We start from the raw sequence: 18,239 nt of genomic DNA, 5'->3' as shown, positions 1-18,239 counted from the left end.
TCCCCTCTAACCCTCCCTGACTGTGTAATTGTGGCTACCCTCACCCCCTAATACTGACTTTGTAACTGTGCACCCCCCTCAACCCTGACTGTAACTGGGTGCAGCCCCCCTAACTCTGAATGTGTGCAGCCCCCCCCCAATCCTGACTGTGTGACCATCTCCATCCCCCCTAAACCTCCCTGACTGTGTAACTGTGGCGACCTCCCTAACACTGACTTTGTAACTGTGCGCATTAGCCCCCCCCAACCCTGATTGTGTAGCTGGGTGCAGCCCCCCTAACCCTGTGTAGCTGGGTGCAGCCCTCCCTAATCCTGACTATGTAACTGGGTGCAGCCCTCCCTAATCCTAACTATGTAAAGCAGGGTACACACTTGACAGATATATATGTGCAGATCGAGTGATCTGCAGATGATGGTTGTTCATACACACTGATCAACCATCATCTGTCATCTGGCCGCGGGTCCCGCTGGCCTGGAGGCGTGTCGCCCCTTCCTGCTGCAAGCGTACGGGGGGGTACAAATCGCTAGTACACACAAGCCGATGGGCACCCAATATATTGACCTATCAATTGATCGGCCAATGTGTCTGCCAGTGTGTACCCAGTATAACTGTGTGCAGCCCCCCTAATCCTGACTGTGTAAAAGTGTTTATCCTCCCTGACTGTGTAACTGTGTGCATTCCTTCCCTAGCCCTCGACTGTGTAGCTGTATGTATTTCCCATTTACCCTGACTGTTAACTGTGTGTACCACCCACCTTACCCCTGCACTGCCTGTTCCTAACCCTCACCTTGCCCCCATTACTGCCCCAGCTATCTACCCTAACCCCCTCCCTACCCTTAGTACTGCCTGCCCCTAACCTCTTCCTTGGCCCCAGCACTGTCACAACTGCTATCAGCACTTACCCCTCCCTATACCAGTTCTGCCTGCCCTTTACTGCCCTCTGGCTCCAGCTCTAACCCAACTTCTCCCTGCCTTTACCCCCAGGTTTACCCCAACTGCTGCTTGCCCTTAACCACCATAATATGTGATGGGACCCAAATACAGTGGAGTAGGATCCCAATTTATAAAGTGAGGGGTCCCTGGAACACGCAATTTTTTTCGCTAAGCAGCGATCACTGATCATATCACCAAACTAATAGGATTAAGTGAATGCAATGGAGGCAATGTAAATCAAGCCCTGAGGGTTTCCTGCTGTATACAAACTAATGACTTTTTCCAGAGAGATACTTTGACAGTTTTTTTCTTTTTAACTTCACATAACATCTACTTGTGGAAAATGTTCCTAGCCCCATCCTGCTTCTATGCTATGGGTCATTGCCCACTATTTGCAAAGGCGTGTTTTTAAACACGAGTATGTAAAGAAAGGCAGCAGTGTACGGAAATACAGCCAGCTAAACTGAAAAGAATAATTCCTGCATACATCCCAACCCCCAACTCATTCCACTTACACCCACTTCCATTGGAAGAGCAAAACAGAAAAAGATCACTAGTAGTTTACTGGTGCAAAATAACTTCTATACAAATAGTAGAAGTTGGCGGGCTGCAGTCATTAAGTCAACATTTACAATGTCGGCAATCATAATTTTGATAGTTATTGTTGAAATGTCAACATTCTCAAAATCGTGACATTTAGGGTTAGGCAGGGGGGGGGAAGGATAGAGTTAAGCTTCGGGAGGTTAGGGTCTAGAGCGAGGTTTAGAGATTAGCTAAACTTGTCGCAGGACTAGCTGGAAGTCACTATCAGCTGACCGCCGACACGGGGAGGGAGGGGTGCCAGAGGCAGGGAGGCTGATTAACTATTAAAGACTACTAGCCTGGAGCGCCACTGGGGTAGGCAGTCTTCAGTGAGTCAGTCTCAGTCAGGTGTCTCCCTGTCTGTCCCTTGCTCACAGCATGGCAGTGAGATTTTGCAGTCTGCTAAATATTTGCCACTTTATGTGTATTCAAACACTGTTGAACATACACTTCTATAGTGGCAAGGAGTTTTAAGACGGTCCCTTACTCCCTGCTTGACTCTTGAGACCTCAGCTGGGCTGTTGGGGATTTAGGGGGGGGCACCTGTCATCCTGTGTGTGTGTCCTGTAAGCTGGGTACACACTGTGTCAACACAGTCGTTTCGCTGAGACAGCGTCCGGTATGGCCCACGACTGATGTTATAAATATCCAAATTGCGCTTGGCAGAAAAAAGGTTCCCCACCCCTGCTTTAAAAAGTTCAGGTTAAATATAGCATACTGTACATACACTCTACATGAGTGAAGGGGTCAGGGGAAGGGCACATAGGTATCCCTCTTATGGTGCATACACACGTCAGATTTGTCAAATCAACGATATCTTGGACGATTTACCGAAAATGAACGATATCCGACTGCAAACACAGGCGATGTCAGATAACATTATCTGACATGCGGGCACGCACATCGTTCATTGTTGCAGGCCCACTTGTCAGATTTTTCTTTCAGATATGAACGATTTTTAAAATAGTTATTCAGATCTGAAAGAAAATCTGACCGTGTGTATGCACCATTACAAAGGCTTGGTAGTAATATTTTTGAGAGAGGAGAGACAACAAATTCTCCTGTCTAGCTAAGAAAAAAATCTTGTTTGTGCAAATACTTTCAGAACATTAGTTTGCACTTTTTCAGTTAGGTTCTGTCTTTAGGTATCTATCTCCCTTTTTAAACAAAAAACTTAATAAGCCCCTTTTCTTTATATATTGCAATAAAGGTAGTCTAATAATTCTGTACTGACTGCTCCTAAAAGGGGATGAGAGGGATGTCCACAATTGTAGTATTAGGTTCTTAATATAGTTTAAAGCTAGTTGGCAGTAGGTCTGTCTTCAGTTGACTGAAACAAAATAGGGTTTCTTAGGGAGAGATTCAATTAGCCGCCGGTTCCGTCCCCTGCGCTCACTGGTTTACATTACGCACATTTTGCTGGATATTTTCATGAAGCATTCTCCAGTATCCGCGTAATTAATTCTGCAGTGTGTGACGTCTGTAAAGTACATAAAAGAGTAGTGAAATCATCCTGAACCCCCAAAACAGTGGCATAAGATGGCATGACAGTGTAAAAAGCTGTCAGTGGCTATAAGCAAAGTATTGGAGGCATTTAAATTGTGTCAAATGTTTTTTTGAATTTTTATAAATGATGAAAAATGATAGCCAGTAAGTGTAATTCAGAAAATAAAAGTTTCCAGAGTATTTCAAGATACAATAAAATGTCTCTATAGTGATTTCTAAGTTTTGATATAAAAGTTTGTAAAGTATGTTGGCAAAAGAAACCATTGTAACTCCCATTAGCAAATGTAAAAATCTGTTTCCCATCCATACACCACCCAACATACATGTCCCACATTATTTACCAATTTTTCTGCTTTTTAGGTAAAAAATTACATGAAAAATTACACTTTTTTTTTATTATCCATATATTACAATTTAAAATCCTCTAAAGCCATTATGCATTGAAAAGGGGTGCATCACGTGTACTGCGCGGTGTCCAACATTTTTACACTAAAGACTTTTCCATACACTTCACCTAGTATGGAACTGCAAACACAATATTAACTCCCATTCACACTTGAATAACTTAATGCGGATTTCTAATGGAATAGCAAATCGTAACCAGTGTGTTGAATAGTTAATTTCTACATAGGCATATAAGTTTGAACACACACATGTACCCTTGCTAAGCCCCATTGAGCCTTGAAAAGATATTGTATTCATATAGTTGCAGTCTATGGTTAGATATAACCTTTTGGGGTTAAATAAGCCATAATTTCGAGGGGCCCTAGTTTGTACCTGCCATTACTATCAGAGATGTATAATGAGCCATTCATAGCTTACATGGTCTTATCAGTAGTTAGCATCTCTACACATCTTACAAAGGAATGTGGCTAAGTATTATGGGTACTTAACAGTGATGTCCAGACTCTACACAAAGGAGCTTTGAAATAGAGTTCACTAAATCTAGACACTAGGATACGTCATTACTGTATTTCTTTGTCTGAGTATATCTTACTGCTTACGGAGCATGTGCAAGAGAGATAAGTGTGGTCAATGCTATGTTGGACCAAGCAGTGCTTGGTACAGTACCTAGTTTGTAATTAATATGGGCTTAATATCCGGATAGCCACCACCCCAGATTAGGGTATATAAATCAGAGGTAGACAAAAGGCTCCTGGCTTGTGCATGGATCTCTAAAGCTGCAGTTAGGATGCCTGCAATGTAAATTGAACTATCTGGGCGTTGTGAAACGAGGGCTCCCCGAAAGATAAGATGAAGTACATTTTATGTTGGAGATGATGAATTACCGGTGTCATCTGAATACATAGGCCCTCATTCAGAGCCACTCGCTAGCGGCAGTACGCTCGTTCCGAGCGATGTTCGCACATCTGCGCATGCGTACGGATCGTTATACGCATGCGCGAACCAGTCAGTGCGGCCGAAATTCATGTGCTCGCAATATAGCGAATGCCTGCTATTTTGAGTGACAGAATGAGGCGTATGTGGGTGGTAACAGGGGAAGGTGCTTGAAAATGGGGAGTGGAGATCCGAACGCAGGCGTGCTTAAAGGTCAAAACGGGCGTTTTATGGGTGTGCATAATTAATACAGCAGCATCATTGACCACGTCACTGGGTTATTTTCTAGCCAGAACTGCTCGCAAAATTGTGGTAGCAAAAACCAACCACAAGAATAGCGAGCAGTACATACGCTGGTCGATGTACTCGATTAATCTAATAAATAGCGGACATGACGTATGGTGCGTGCGGCCAGGGGGCGTTTTTAACAAATAAACGAGCATATGTTTTGCTCGCTCATTCAAACTTAGAGGTGGGAACAGACTGCAATTTGCGAACTGATCATTTGAATAGCCACCCCTTGTTTTTGAACGAGCGAGCGCAAATAGCGAACGGCTCTGAATCAGGCCCATAGACAAAAGTTGAGTATACTGTATACTTTGTATGTTGTTCCTTTGTTACTTGTAAATAAAGTGTGTTCATTTGTACTCACTCATTTTGGTCACATGTGTACTATTCATTTCGATCAGAACGAAACCCACCGTTATGCACAAATTAAGCAATTTTCAGCAGCCAATTGATCTCCCCCCTAATCTTTCTGTAACGTTATATCAAAGTTGTTGTTCAGAAATACAACATTAACCCGTAACTTTCGGATTTTTCCACAATTTCATAAGGTGAGGTATAAGTTTAGATCTTATCCCTAACATTTTGGGCACATTCCATATTCCCCCTTCGCCAGGAATTTATGTTAATTTTGTGATATATACAGGGTATTTGGAGCCCAGAGCAAATTTAAAAATGGAGCCCCCCCCCATGTGCGCGTTCGGCAAAAAAATGGGCGTGGTCACTTAAAAATGGAGCGTGTAATCATGATACACACCCCTTTCTCGTCACTCTGAACATTCCTTTCCATATGCACCTTAACCCCAGTAGTGCCCCTTATACAATACCCCCAGTATGCAATGTCCCCAGTTGTGGTCCCTCTTATGCAGGCCCCTAGTTTTGCCCTTTATACAGTATCCCCAGTAGTGGTCCCCCTTTTGCAGCTTCCCATTAGTTCCCCTTTTACAGTACCCCTAGTATGCAATGCCCCCATTAGTTGTCCCCCTTATGCAACCCCCCATTAGTTTCCCTTATGCAGTGCACCATGTAGAGCCCCTTATGCAGTGTACCCAGTAGTGGTACCCCCTATGCAGTGCCCTTTATATAGTGCACCCAGTAGTAGTCCTCCCCTATGTAGTGCCCCCAGTAGTGGTACCCCCTATGTAGTGCCCCCAGTAGTGGTACTCCCTATGTAGTGCCCCCATGCAGTGCCCCCAGTAGTGATCCCTCTACCCAGTGCCCCCTGTAGTGGTCCTCCCTATTTAGTGCCCCCAGTAGTGGTCCCACCCAGTGTAGTGCCCCTTATAGTAGCCCCCCCCCAGTAGTAGTCACCAGTAAAGGTCCCCCCTCCCGATGCAGTGCCCACAGTAGTAGTCCCCAATAGAGGTCCCACCCAGTAGAGGTCCTCCCCAGTAATGCCATGAGCAGTGGTGCCCCCAGTAGAAGACCCCTGTAGTAGTCCCCAGTAGAGGTCCCTTCAGTAGTGGTACCCCCAGTAGAGGTCCCCCTTCTCCGAAATAGCGTAGACACACACGTTAAAAAAAAAATAAAAAAAATATATACTTACCTGAATCCACGCTCCGGCTCCTGCCGCCGCGCGTCAGTCCTCCCGGGGTGGCGCGCTCTGCATTATGGGAGACACATCATGACATCTCTCCTATAACCCACTGCAGGAGTCTGTCTGACTCTCATTGGCAGCTGAAACACACACATCGCCGCCACGCTGGTGGTGGCATGTGTGTGTAAAAATTCACCAGCTTGAGCCCGCCTCCCACCCTCTGCCTGGCACTATTGGGTCAGCGCTCAGGGGAGGGAAGGGGCAGGGAAGCCTAGCGCCGATCCTGTGTAAACGTGTAGTGCTGACTGTACTCGATGCGGTCGGCACTACACTGGCTAACTAGGACGGGCCGGTACCATGGCCGGCGCCCCCCCCCCTAATCTGAAAAATTTGAGTAATGTTTCTGGACCACTAGGAATGTCTCTGCCAAGCTACTCTTGTTTTTGACCAGCATGACAGAATATCAGTTTGTATAAGAATTGATTAGTTTTTCAGCAAATTTAGCAGTAATCCAAATTCAGATAAAACTGAGGGCCGGATTCAGAGCCGGACACTATTTGTGGATGGTCGTTCTGAAAAAGGGGCCGGATATTTAAATAGAGCGCTCGCTCTTTGCGGTCTGTTGACGCCTCTATGTCTGAACGAGCGAACAAAACATGCGCTCGCTATTTTGTAAAGACGCCCCCTGGCCGCTCGCATCATACTTCATCTCCGCTATTTATTAGATTAATCGAGTACATCGAAAGGCGTATGAACTGCTCGCTATTCTTGTGGTAGCATTTTCCTACCGCAATCATGCGAGCAGTTCAGGCTAAAAGACAACCAAGTGACGTGGTCGATGACGCTGCTTTGTTAATTATGCACACCCTTAAAACGCCCGTTTTGACCGTTTGGCACGCCTGCGTTCGGATCTCCACTCCCCGTTTTCAAGCACCTTCCCCTGTTACCACCCACAAACGCCTCATCCTGTCACTCAAATTAGCAGGCATTCGCTATTTTGCGAGCACACGATTTCCGACCGCACTGACTGGTTGGCGCATGCGCATTACGACCCATACGCATGCGCGAACATCGCTCTGAGCAAACGAGCGGCCGCTTACGAGCAGCTCTGAATCAGGCCCTGAGTACACACTATTTGATGTAACAAACGATGTGACAGTCGGTCCAATTTCACTAATCCCAAAACAATATAGAGTGTACACACTATGCAATCTTCCGAACGATTGCATGATGTATCATGTTGGGGAATTGTATCCAGTTAATCGTTTCTTCTGTACACAATGTGCAGTTGTGCGTACACACTACATGTGCACCAGATCGTACATCACATCATCCCATCTGGTGTGCAGCACAGCAGATAGGACAGCATGATGAAAGACGGCCGGGTGCAACTAATTGGGCTTACATACTAGTCCTGGCGACTGAGTTTTGCAAGGGTCCCCGTCCCCCCCCGCCGCAGGGAGGCTCCATTTGCCGGGCGCCCGCTGGTAAAATTTTACCAGCGAATGCCCGACTCCCCGCAGCAGCAGCAGCCGGAGCTCACTCCTGAGCACTGGCGTCCGGCTCCACCCACGGGCACTATGGGAGAGACGTCATGACGTCTCTCCCTTAGTTCCGAAGAGCGGCGGACGGCAGCGGACACAGGATCGGGGCTTAAGGTAAGACTTCTGGGGGTTTTTTTGTGTGTGTGTTCCGGCACTATTACAGGGGGCTTACTACTAGGGGCACTCTTACAAGGGGCAATATTACAGGGGGCTTACTACTAGGGTCACTATCACAGGGGGCTTACTACTGGGAGCACATTTACAAGGGGCTTACTACTGGGGGCACATTTACAAAGGGCTTACTACTGGGAGCACTTTTACAAGGGGCTTACTACTGGGGGCACTTTTACAAGGGGCTTACTACTGGGGGCACTTTTACAAGGGGCTTACTACTGGGGGCAATTTTACAAGGGGCTTACTACTGGGGGCAATTTTACAAGGGGCTTACTACTGGGGGCAATTTTACAGGGGCTGGCGTGGGCATGTTGCAGAATCTGATGACCATAAAAGAGGCATGTGTGGTGATTTGATGGCATGTGGGGAGGTTGAGGGGCACTGAAAGGGCACGTGTGGTGGTCTATACAAGCTTTCATATATTTTGGTAATCGACGATGGTCTGGCTCCTAAACTTTTAAGATGGCTCCTAGATTTTACAAAAATTTGTCGAGCCCTGGTGTACAATATATTGTTCCAATCAGCATCGAAACGATATACTGGACGATCATTGTACAAGAGTGTATTTGCAAATAAATATAAAATGGATTGTTGGGAATGTCAAACCTCTCTCTTAGGGCTCAATTCATATGTGCACAGTATTGCAGCCGCAACTGCGGCTTCTGCCTCAGTGTGGCTGCATCTTTATGCTAATGTCACCACTGATGGACTTCGGACAGAGATGCCCAACGGCTGTGTGCTACTCCACGGCTGTGCGCATTAAGACGCAGCATCAACAGCCTCTTACCACCCAGAAACGCCCAATGAAATCACAGCCTCACGCACACTTGGACAAGGTCTGACCTTACTCAGGACTTGCTAACCTCGTTGCACGCAGTGAGTACACAAGCTGCGTATGGCATCACAGTGGATAATTTATGCACGCCCCTGCAACGGCGTTCAAACGCACTGGCACAACTGCGTTTCGCCAACCACCTCACAGTCACCAGCCCCAAACAGTACTTCCTGTCACTCATTCTGCGATGGGTCTGCGTAGCCACTATGATGCATATGCAGAACGCAACAATCAGCCGATTGCGTAATCGCAGATGCGATCCTTGCTGAATCAGGCCCCTAGATAGGTCGGTATAAATGCTGTTGACATCTATGTTTCTCCTTTGGTCATCATGGCGGCCTTCTTGTTTCCAGCAACGTCTTGCCTATGTGTTTAACAGCTAGCAAAAGGCCAAATAAAGGAAGGAGGTTTAGTTAAGACAATTGGTAAATGACTGTCTTAACAGATCTGCCATAACGAATACATCTTTCATATATTCATTATCATTTTCCCACTGTCTTTCATCATTTTTATCTTAGCAAAGGACACACATACTGTTCCCACCACCAGCTACAACTGTTGTTCTGCTACCTTATATATCAATTGTTTTCTACCAAAATCACAAGGTGTAGAGAAGATTGACAAGAAATAGATAGACAATGTCTAGATAGCAATAGGCCGACAGGGCCAAAAGGTTGACAGGGCCAAAAGGTCGACATATGGATTTTTGTTTTCTAACACTAACCGTCGGGGTAAGTGCCTAGCCCTAATCGTCCCTCCTAGTGCCTAACCCTCCCCCTCTGGTAAGTGCCTAACCATCCCCCCTAGTGCCTAACCTTCCGGTAAGTGCTTAACCCTAACAAAAAAAAAAATACAACAAAAACCCACGTGTTTTCGGCCCTGACGACCGTCATTCATGTTGAACCTTTGTTCTTGTCTAACATCTGTTGTATATCTAGACATTGTCGACCTTTTTAATTTAGATCTATTCACTGGAACCCACACCTCGTGGATGGTCAGTTCATTTGGGACAGGGCGGCTATTACTGTACCTTGCAGTTTCATGTCACTGTATGTAATTCTTTTGTATCATGGTCCCCCGATGTCCAGCACTATGAAATATGAAAGTGCTTCTAAATAAGGGATAATAATATTATTATCATCCAATATGCAGAGTACATTGCTTACCATTGTTCCGTAATCTCCTTGATATCTACCATTTCCTGTGGCCCTCTTAGTATCTCCAGCACTCCGGAGACCCAGTGGCAGATACACAATCTGATGCTGCAGTGCAGCTGCTTGCCGGGTCAGTCATGAAGGCTGTTTTGACTGGCCAGGTGAGCTGCTGCAGACAAGTAATGGGGTCCGGCAGATATTGGGGCAATGCCATTGGTAATAATAATTCCCATGAGACTGTGCTGAGGGGTCAGAGGAGCATGGGCGCCGGACCTAGAGAAAAGGGCCAATGAAAGGGGGCGTGTCTTTAGGACACATCCCCTTTCGTCACTCTTGGGGGCGTGCCCGGCACTTACGGACATGCCAGGCAGCCCCCTGTGAATGGATGCCTTGCGTCCATTCCCCCGGCGGTGACCGCTGCACCGCCGTTTTCCCCACCCGCTGGACACTGCGGCTCGTGGGAGGGGACAGAGCCTGCAGGCTGTTTCAGCTGGTGCTTTCTGCCCTTTAAAAATAGGGAAGTCGCGGTGCCCCGCTGAAACATCTATACATATAAAATACATTTTATATCTGCCCCACCTGCAGTGCAGCATGGTTTTACCAAGATGCAAAGTTAATTACACTTTCTATTCATTGAATCAGGCCCTATATTCACTACCACACACTACAGTACACCACTATAGATGCTATGCATCTATTCACCATCGGTAAGCACTGCAACGCTAATGTTAGCTTTATTATTTTAGCAATTTTAATGCTTTTCTCCGCCTATTACCACTCTCAGCAGCTTCATCAGATGCCCATAGCATCCAGATTATCTGCAGTTGTGAGATATGAATAAATTTGCTGGGTTTCTGTGGCAGATAACACATGAGGTGACACTGAAGTTATAAAATGTAATATTCTGATAATACTTTCACCCTTCTATTTAGCACTGCTTCCTGTTAGATAACTGTTGATTGATAGTGAACATTTGCTGAGGAGAGTCAATGGTGAAAAAATGAGGACGTTTTCTATGAGAGACAAGGGCATAATATAGAGATTGAGTACAATATTGTACAATGGCAAATCCGAGATGCCCTGCAGGGGAGGACGGAAGTAACAAATAAGATGTATGGAGGATTAAGAAGTTGGATTTTAGCTCAACTGATATTAGGTACACCTGCTTGTTAATGCAAAAATCTAATGTCAATGGGGCAGCAACTCAATGAATAACAGTATATAGACATGGTTAACAGGTTTAGTGTTGTTCAGAATGGGAAAGAAATGTGATCTAAGTATGTACCAGATAGCGTGGTTTGAGTATTTCAAAACCTGCCGATATCCCAGGAGTTTTTATGCACAACTGTCTCTACAGTTTACAGAGAATAGTATTTTTGTAACCAGAGCGGTTCCAGCTTACAACCAGCACCAGGCTCACTGAGCCTGGTGCTGGTTGATGAAAATACAGGGGAACCCTACATCATTTTTCAACCGTATTTCTCAACCAGGACCAGCTCAACAGAGCCTGATGCTGGTTCTTAAAATACAAGGGAACCCTACGCATTTTTAACCCTATATTTAAGAACCAGGACAGTTTCAACAGAGCTGGTCCTGCTTTTAGGGGTGGAACCCCATGTACATTATTTTTTTTTTACTGTTTGCTACAGTATTTTATTTTATTTTTTTAACACAGAAGCCTTCACAGATCTCACTGATCTGTGAAGGCTTCTGTATAACTCTGACCTTTTAATGCTAGTCACATTAAAAGGTCGGAGTTCTCATAGGAGAAGGGTCATGGAAGGCTAATTGATGCGAATGGGGAGCAAAGGTAAGCCTGTCCAGTCCGATCCCATGGAAGAGCTACAGTAGCACAAATTGATGAAAAAGTTAATGTTGGCTATATAAGAAAGGTTTCAGAACACAGTGTATCATAGCTTGCTGCATATGGGACTGCATAGCCGGAAACTGCTGAAAGTGTCCATGGTGACCCCTGTCCACCGGCGAAAGCGCCTACAATGGGCATGTGAGCATCAGCACCAGACCATGGAGCAATGGAAGAAGGTGGCCTGGTCTGATGAATTACATTTCCTTTTACTTCATGTGGACAGCCGGGTGAGTGTGTGTCATTTACCTGGGGAAGAGATGGCACCAGAATGCACTATGGGAAGAAGGCAAGATGGCAAGATGGTGAAGGCAACGTGATGCTCTGGGCAATGTTCTGCTGGGAAACCCTGGGTCCTGGTGGATGTTACTTTGACATGTACCAACTACCTAAACATTGTTGTTGACCAAGTACAACCCTTCATGACAACTGTATTCCCTGATGGCAGTGGTCTCTTTCAGCAGGATAACGAGCATTATCAAAGTGCGAAAATTGTTCAGGAAAGGTTTGAGGAACATGACACAGTTCAAGGTGTTGTCTTGGCCTCCAAATTCCCCAGATCTCAATCCAATCGAGCACCTGTGGGATGTGCTGGAAAAACAAGTCCAAGCCATGGAGGCCCAACCTCGCAAACTGCAGGACTTAAAAGGATCTCATGCTAATGTCTTGGTACCAGATAGCACAGGTCACCTTCAGAGGGTGACCTTCAGAAGGTTTTTTCAGCAAGAGGGGGACCTATACAAAATAAGGCAGGTTTTAATGTTATGCTGGGTGTATTATTTCTACACATTTTATTCAAATTTGTAAAACAAATTAAATAAAAATAAAAAAATAAAAACTATGGAGTCAATCCAATTAGGTGCTAGTTTGAAAATGAGAGTTTGTTTCATGAAACTCACACACTTTGCACTAATGCGTGCTCCTGAGAAACGCACAATCCAATTAAAAATGGCAATTCACGCTACTTGTGCAGTGATCGCAAACACGTGCTATAGCGCATATATTTTACCCACTAATTAGGACCGGGGACTCACTTTTCCAAAATGGCTGAGTCCCCGAGGATGCGCTCCGCTGCCGGCCACTCCCCGGCTCCTTGTTACATGATGGCCCAGCTGTATGGGAGACATCAAAAAGGAGGTGGAGCCAGCCTTTACACACCCCTAGATGCTGCAGCTCACTCAGCAGTCAGCCTGACTCTGAGTGGACTGCCCCGGCGTGGAGAAAACTGCGGGCCACCTCCCCCTTCCCTGGTGTGAAGAAGGCTGCGGGCTCCCTCTCTTCCGAGGTGTGGAGAAAACTGCAGGCTGCCTCCCCTCCTCCGGTGTTAAGAAGACCGCGGCCTGGCACCAGGCTTGAAGACAACACCCGGCACCCTAAAGCAGGTAGCACTGCGGGTGGGTTTGGTGTGGTATGGGGGGAGGAAGGGTAGCAAATGTACCGCTAGCTGGTCCACAGCTGTCCGGCTAGAAGTACATGCAGATGCAAGGCCCCGCCGCGTCCCCCCTGTCGACATTCAGTTAGTGACAGTTTCAGTCAATAGCCAGCCGGGCGCATGCTGTGAATGTGGAAGTAGAGTGCCTCCCCTCAACCTCTAATACTTGGCAGCAACCAGACCCTGTCCCTACTTACTCCTCGTCCCCAGCTCTGCTCCACCTCATCCTGTCTGCAGCTCCTCTACCCCTCTAATACCCAGTGGCACCCAGCCCCTTCTCTTGTCCCTGCCTACCCCTCCACCTCCTCATGTCTGCAGCTCCTTTCCCCCTCTAATACTACAGTTTCTGCATAATGCAGAAGATTTCACAGAAATCTCCTGCAGAAGGCTAACTATCGCAGCAGACTGCAGTCCCCATTATTGTCAATGGGTACTGCAGTCTGACCTCTGTGTACAAAACTGATGCTATTGGGGGTATCAGATGGGCATTCTAGGGGTATGTGAGAAAGTGTGGTGGCATGTGGGAAGGTCTGAGGGGCATATGGGGAGCTCTAAAGCATAAATTATGATGGAACTCAGAAAAGGTCAGGTAGGACCCCATTTTTTTTAAAGTGGCGGATCCCTGGGACCCACATATTTTGCCGCTCAGCGCGATCACTGCTTATGGCGAAGATGCATACATTTTTTACAAAAAGCAAACTGGGAGAAGAGCATGAACAAGTGGGGAAGCTAACCTGGACCCAACAACATTGGCCACTGAGATAGCAGAACCGTATAGAAGACTGTTAGTGGCCATAAGTTATGTACTGGAGGTTCTTAAAAGTTATCAAAAAGCTGTTTTCTGCAGTTTTTAATAATGAATGAAAAATTATAGGATGCAAGTGTCTTTCATCAAATGAAAATGCTTGTACAGTGATTTTGCAGTGTTTTTAAACAAGTTTGTAAAAAGTCAGAAATAAACACTACCTGCAAGGTCAAAAACCCCTCTCCCATCAATTGAACATCTCCACACACCTGGCCCACAATATCTAATTCTTTATCGAGTTTTTTATTGAAATTCACCTGAAAAATTACAAAAATCCAAATTATGGTCGTTAAACCCCTCCAGGTGCATAATTATTAATTGGGAAAGTTGTCCCAATGGTTCTGCACTGTGTCCTGACATTTTTACCTTCAAATATAGATTCCCTTACCTTTTCACATGCTCAGGGTGGTGCGCACAAAAAACCCCCAGCAAATTTCCTTTAAAAAGGCAATGTGAATTTGGAATTGGATTGCAAATGAAATTCGCAGTGCAAGTTCATTGTGACAATGGCTCGCAGTACCCAACTCGCACCTAATTGGATTGAACCCTATGGGCAGTATTCAATTTGGAGCGAAAAGACCGTTTCGGCGATACTTTTTCACCGATTTCATTTATCCCTGTATTCAATTTCAGCGCCTTTTCGCCGGTGCGATAACGCAATGCAATGTAATAGGCGAAATAGTTCGCCTATGGATACCTGGTGGAAAAAAGTGCAGAATCTGGGTCTTGGGGTGCAAAATTGCGGCAACCCCCCTAAACCCTTTTTACACCCCCCTTGACGCTAATTGCGTTAAAAAAAACGCAATAAAAACCCACAAAAAGACACCTTTCGAAGCCTGATGGTTGGCTGATCCCTAAATTGTAAAATTAATATCTGAAGACGCCATGTTTGCAGGACACCATCTGGCGTAGTCGGTATATCATTGTGCACGGCGCTATTTTCGCAATGTGTACATTTGCCGTGTTACTGCACACTGTTAAAAATATATATAATAAATGCGCACGGATACAAATATATAAATATATTTTTAAAGACTTCATATATTCAGTGATGGCAGACATGTCTTGTGGACATGTTTGTGACAAATAATTAAGAATACACAAAGATACCGTGAGTGTTTACTTCACATATAGAAACAGTATGTCTGTGGCAATTGAAGTATAACACAGACACTGATATGCTCAGACAGAGTGTTCTGAATGTGAATTTAGAAACAATTGTCAGACTTTTAGCGATCGTTAGAAATTGTAGGCCTTGTGTCCCATGCTGATGTGGTTAAGAGGGACTGACAATTTTATTCTGAATAAACATAGGAAAGCCTTTTGTTAAAATTATCAGACTGTTTGCTAAGGCTTGCTCCATCTATGAACAGGACAAACTCCATTGTCTGTCATTTTTTTTCAGCTCAGACAGAAGTAATATTGATAGTAGCCAGTGACTGCTTGAAACTACACACATATATACACACACACACACACACTAATTATATATATAATATATATATATATATATATATATACACACACACACTTAAATGATCGCATGTGTATCCACAATGCGTGCACACATATATACAGTTGCTATTGTAAATAGAAACACACTTTGCATGTTATGCGCTGTACAGCGCACCTTTTTACGCTGCATGTAGACACATACTTACATATAACCATAAATATACAAGCACTCATAAAAGGTTCCTGCACATTATGGTTTATATTAAAGTTATTATGATGTGAAATGTATGTATTTGATATTAATGGTATACAACATGATAGACATGGCACGTTTGGTACTAAACTGACACACTGTTTATTTCCAGATATCTGAATCTATCAGCGAGGGAGTTGCATCCTGCGTTCGATGGTAATGGAATATAGGAAATTATTGGTTAGAATGTATACACTGTAATGTAGTGTCTCTATCTAGTTTAAATCAATTAAAGACAATGTAAAAAAACACTTTCTAGGCCATTTGGGGTAAATCGTTTATGCCGCGTTAGGAAATATAATCAAATAAATGCTATTTTCTAAAATTTTAAAGTCTTCTGAAAAAATAATTATGGATATTGATGTTGGAATGTGACCAGCCCAAAACAGGGGTGGCAAAAGCACCAGCAAACTTCTAATTTAAAAAAATATATATCTTTATGGCTAAAATATTCATGAATCACAATGTTTGGCATTTAAACAGACTTTGGAAAATCAATGATAACTGTGAAATTGGTGTAACTTCCCAGTTTCATGGTTTGGTTGAATACATACACTAAAAATAAATATACTTTATCTTTAACCATATTCGGTATGCCTAAGTGCTGTTTGCTTGACCTTCATTTGACATAATACAAAGACCATGAAATTGTTCTAACTAAAATCACAAGTCAATTGGAGATAAGGGTAAATTATATCATGCTCCTAGAGGGCTTATGCAATAAACTCTAGTTAAACTTCACAGTATTTGGCAAACCAACAAGACATCTCTAAAGTGTCGTTGTGTAATGTCCTTGAAATGTATTTACAAGATATTGAGGTCAGTTTTAGAATACTTTTTCATTTTGGGGCCTATGTATCAAAGCTTGATGAGAGATAAAAATTGTGAGAGAAAAAGTATTAACCAATCAGCTCCTAACTGTCATTTTTCAAAATGTAAGTTAGAAGCCGATTGGTTAGTGCTTTATCTCTCACAATGTTATCTCTCTCCAGTCTTTGATACATAGGCCCCTTTATCTCTTGCATAGAATATTTTCTATTATTACTACATGATTTGTAATTTTATAATATAATTTACCTCTCGGTATGCCTTCCCCTTAATCTTTTCAGTTGTGTTCTGTTATATAATTGTTTGAACCTGTTGAAAGTGTTTGTTAGAAAGCAAAGAGTAAATAAAAAGTAATTTTGGTCATAGAATATAAAATCTCTCTGGAATACATTGCTTTTAAAATAAATATTTTTAGGGGTGTGGTATATTATGTCGACATTCAGAATATCAACAATGGGATTTTAAATGTAAACCTAAGTCTAATCCTAAAATCCTGTTTCGACATTCACAATGCCAACATTATGTCAAAGCTGACATTGTGAATGTCGACATTATTTAGGGAGCGATTCAATTCGGTTATTGGGCGTCTAACCTAATGGGTGCCAGACAGAGCAATTCAATTGATGCTCCGTTCGGACGCCTGCGCTACGTGCTCATCTGACAACACCGAGCTTAGCTGTGCAAAGTGGCTAAACCCATCTAAAGTACTGCTTTGGGCTCCCAAACTCCCATCTGGGCGCCCAAAGTGCCAACTTCTCGTACATTTCCGCTCACCACATCAGGAGTTATGAGCGCCCCCGAACGGAGCAACCATTGAATGGCTCCGTCGGGTGCCCATTGGTTAGGGAGCCCAATAACATAAGTGAATCTCTCCCTATGACTGTATACCATTTTTAGTATAGGTATTAAAACCTCAGCTTTGCTGAATAAGAGCTGCCAGGTTGATGTTTCCCAAAGTTGATGGTATTTCGGGGCCTATTTATCAAGTTTTTGTTTTTTTCATAAAATTATGTAGAAACTAATTAGCACTCCAGGTCGCAGTACCCTTTATTAACATTAAAAATGAAAATACCGGCAGCGAAACGGATACTTAATAATCAATGCAGTTCAATGATTATTAATACAATAGGCCCCTTTTAGAACAACGTAAAGTAGATTTTTGGGAAAATATTTAGTTCTAATTATCATTAAAGCTTGATATGTAAACAAGCAAAGGAAATGCACTTTGAGAACTAATCACAGCCAGGCATTTGGAAAAGAACACATTTTCACAGAAACGTTGCAGAATATAGTTACCAATTTCTCACACTCAAAATGGGATAGTGGAGGAGTGGTCACATAGCAACACCCCTTTTCAGAGAGCTTAATTAAATGAATGTATGTTAAATCTGTATTAGTGCATTTAGTTGCAAAAACGGAATCGGCATGTAATGCCGCCAGATCTATTCTCGGCAGACCAAATACAGACGCCGGAAGCACAAACATTGAAGTTCCCGACTAGGCCTGGTAAGTATCCTAACCCTCCACTATCCCCCCCCCCCCCCCAACACCCCCTTAGTGGTGCCTAACGGTAACCTACCCCGGAGGTGCCTAAACCGAACCTCCCCCCAGTGGTGCCTATCTCTAAGTCCCCCCAGGGGTGTCTAACCCTAACCTCCCCCCTCCCCCAGCGGCTAACAGCTAGAAAGCCTGGGCTTCAGGGGCGTATCTTCCT

General features: G+C 44.2%; 1 protein-coding gene across 2 annotated transcripts in view; it reads right to left on the bottom strand.

Annotated features, from left to right (window-relative positions):
• Window positions 1-18,239, bottom strand: part of BLTP3A (bridge-like lipid transfer protein family member 3A) — a 108,520-nt gene that overhangs the window by 76,543 nt on the left and 13,738 nt on the right. The window contains exon 2 of one of the 2 annotated variants that reach the window (XM_088461164.1): window positions 16,775-16,834. The exons of the other annotated variant lie outside the window; for it this stretch is intronic. Coding sequence (XP_088317290.1) covers window positions 16,775-16,834 — 60 coding nt within the window. The remainder of the gene's footprint in view (window positions 1-16,774; window positions 16,835-18,239) is intronic. 2 annotated transcript variants of the gene reach the window in all.

The sequence above is a fragment of the Taudactylus pleione genome, unplaced genomic scaffold, assembly GCF_031769625.1.
Source record: "Taudactylus pleione unplaced genomic scaffold, aTauple2 ptg001021l, whole genome shotgun sequence".
Classification (NCBI taxonomy): Eukaryota; Metazoa; Chordata; class Amphibia; order Anura; family Myobatrachidae; genus Taudactylus; species Taudactylus pleione.
The sequence above is the reverse complement of the archived record's forward strand: the minus strand, read 5'-3'. Positions and strand labels throughout refer to the sequence as shown.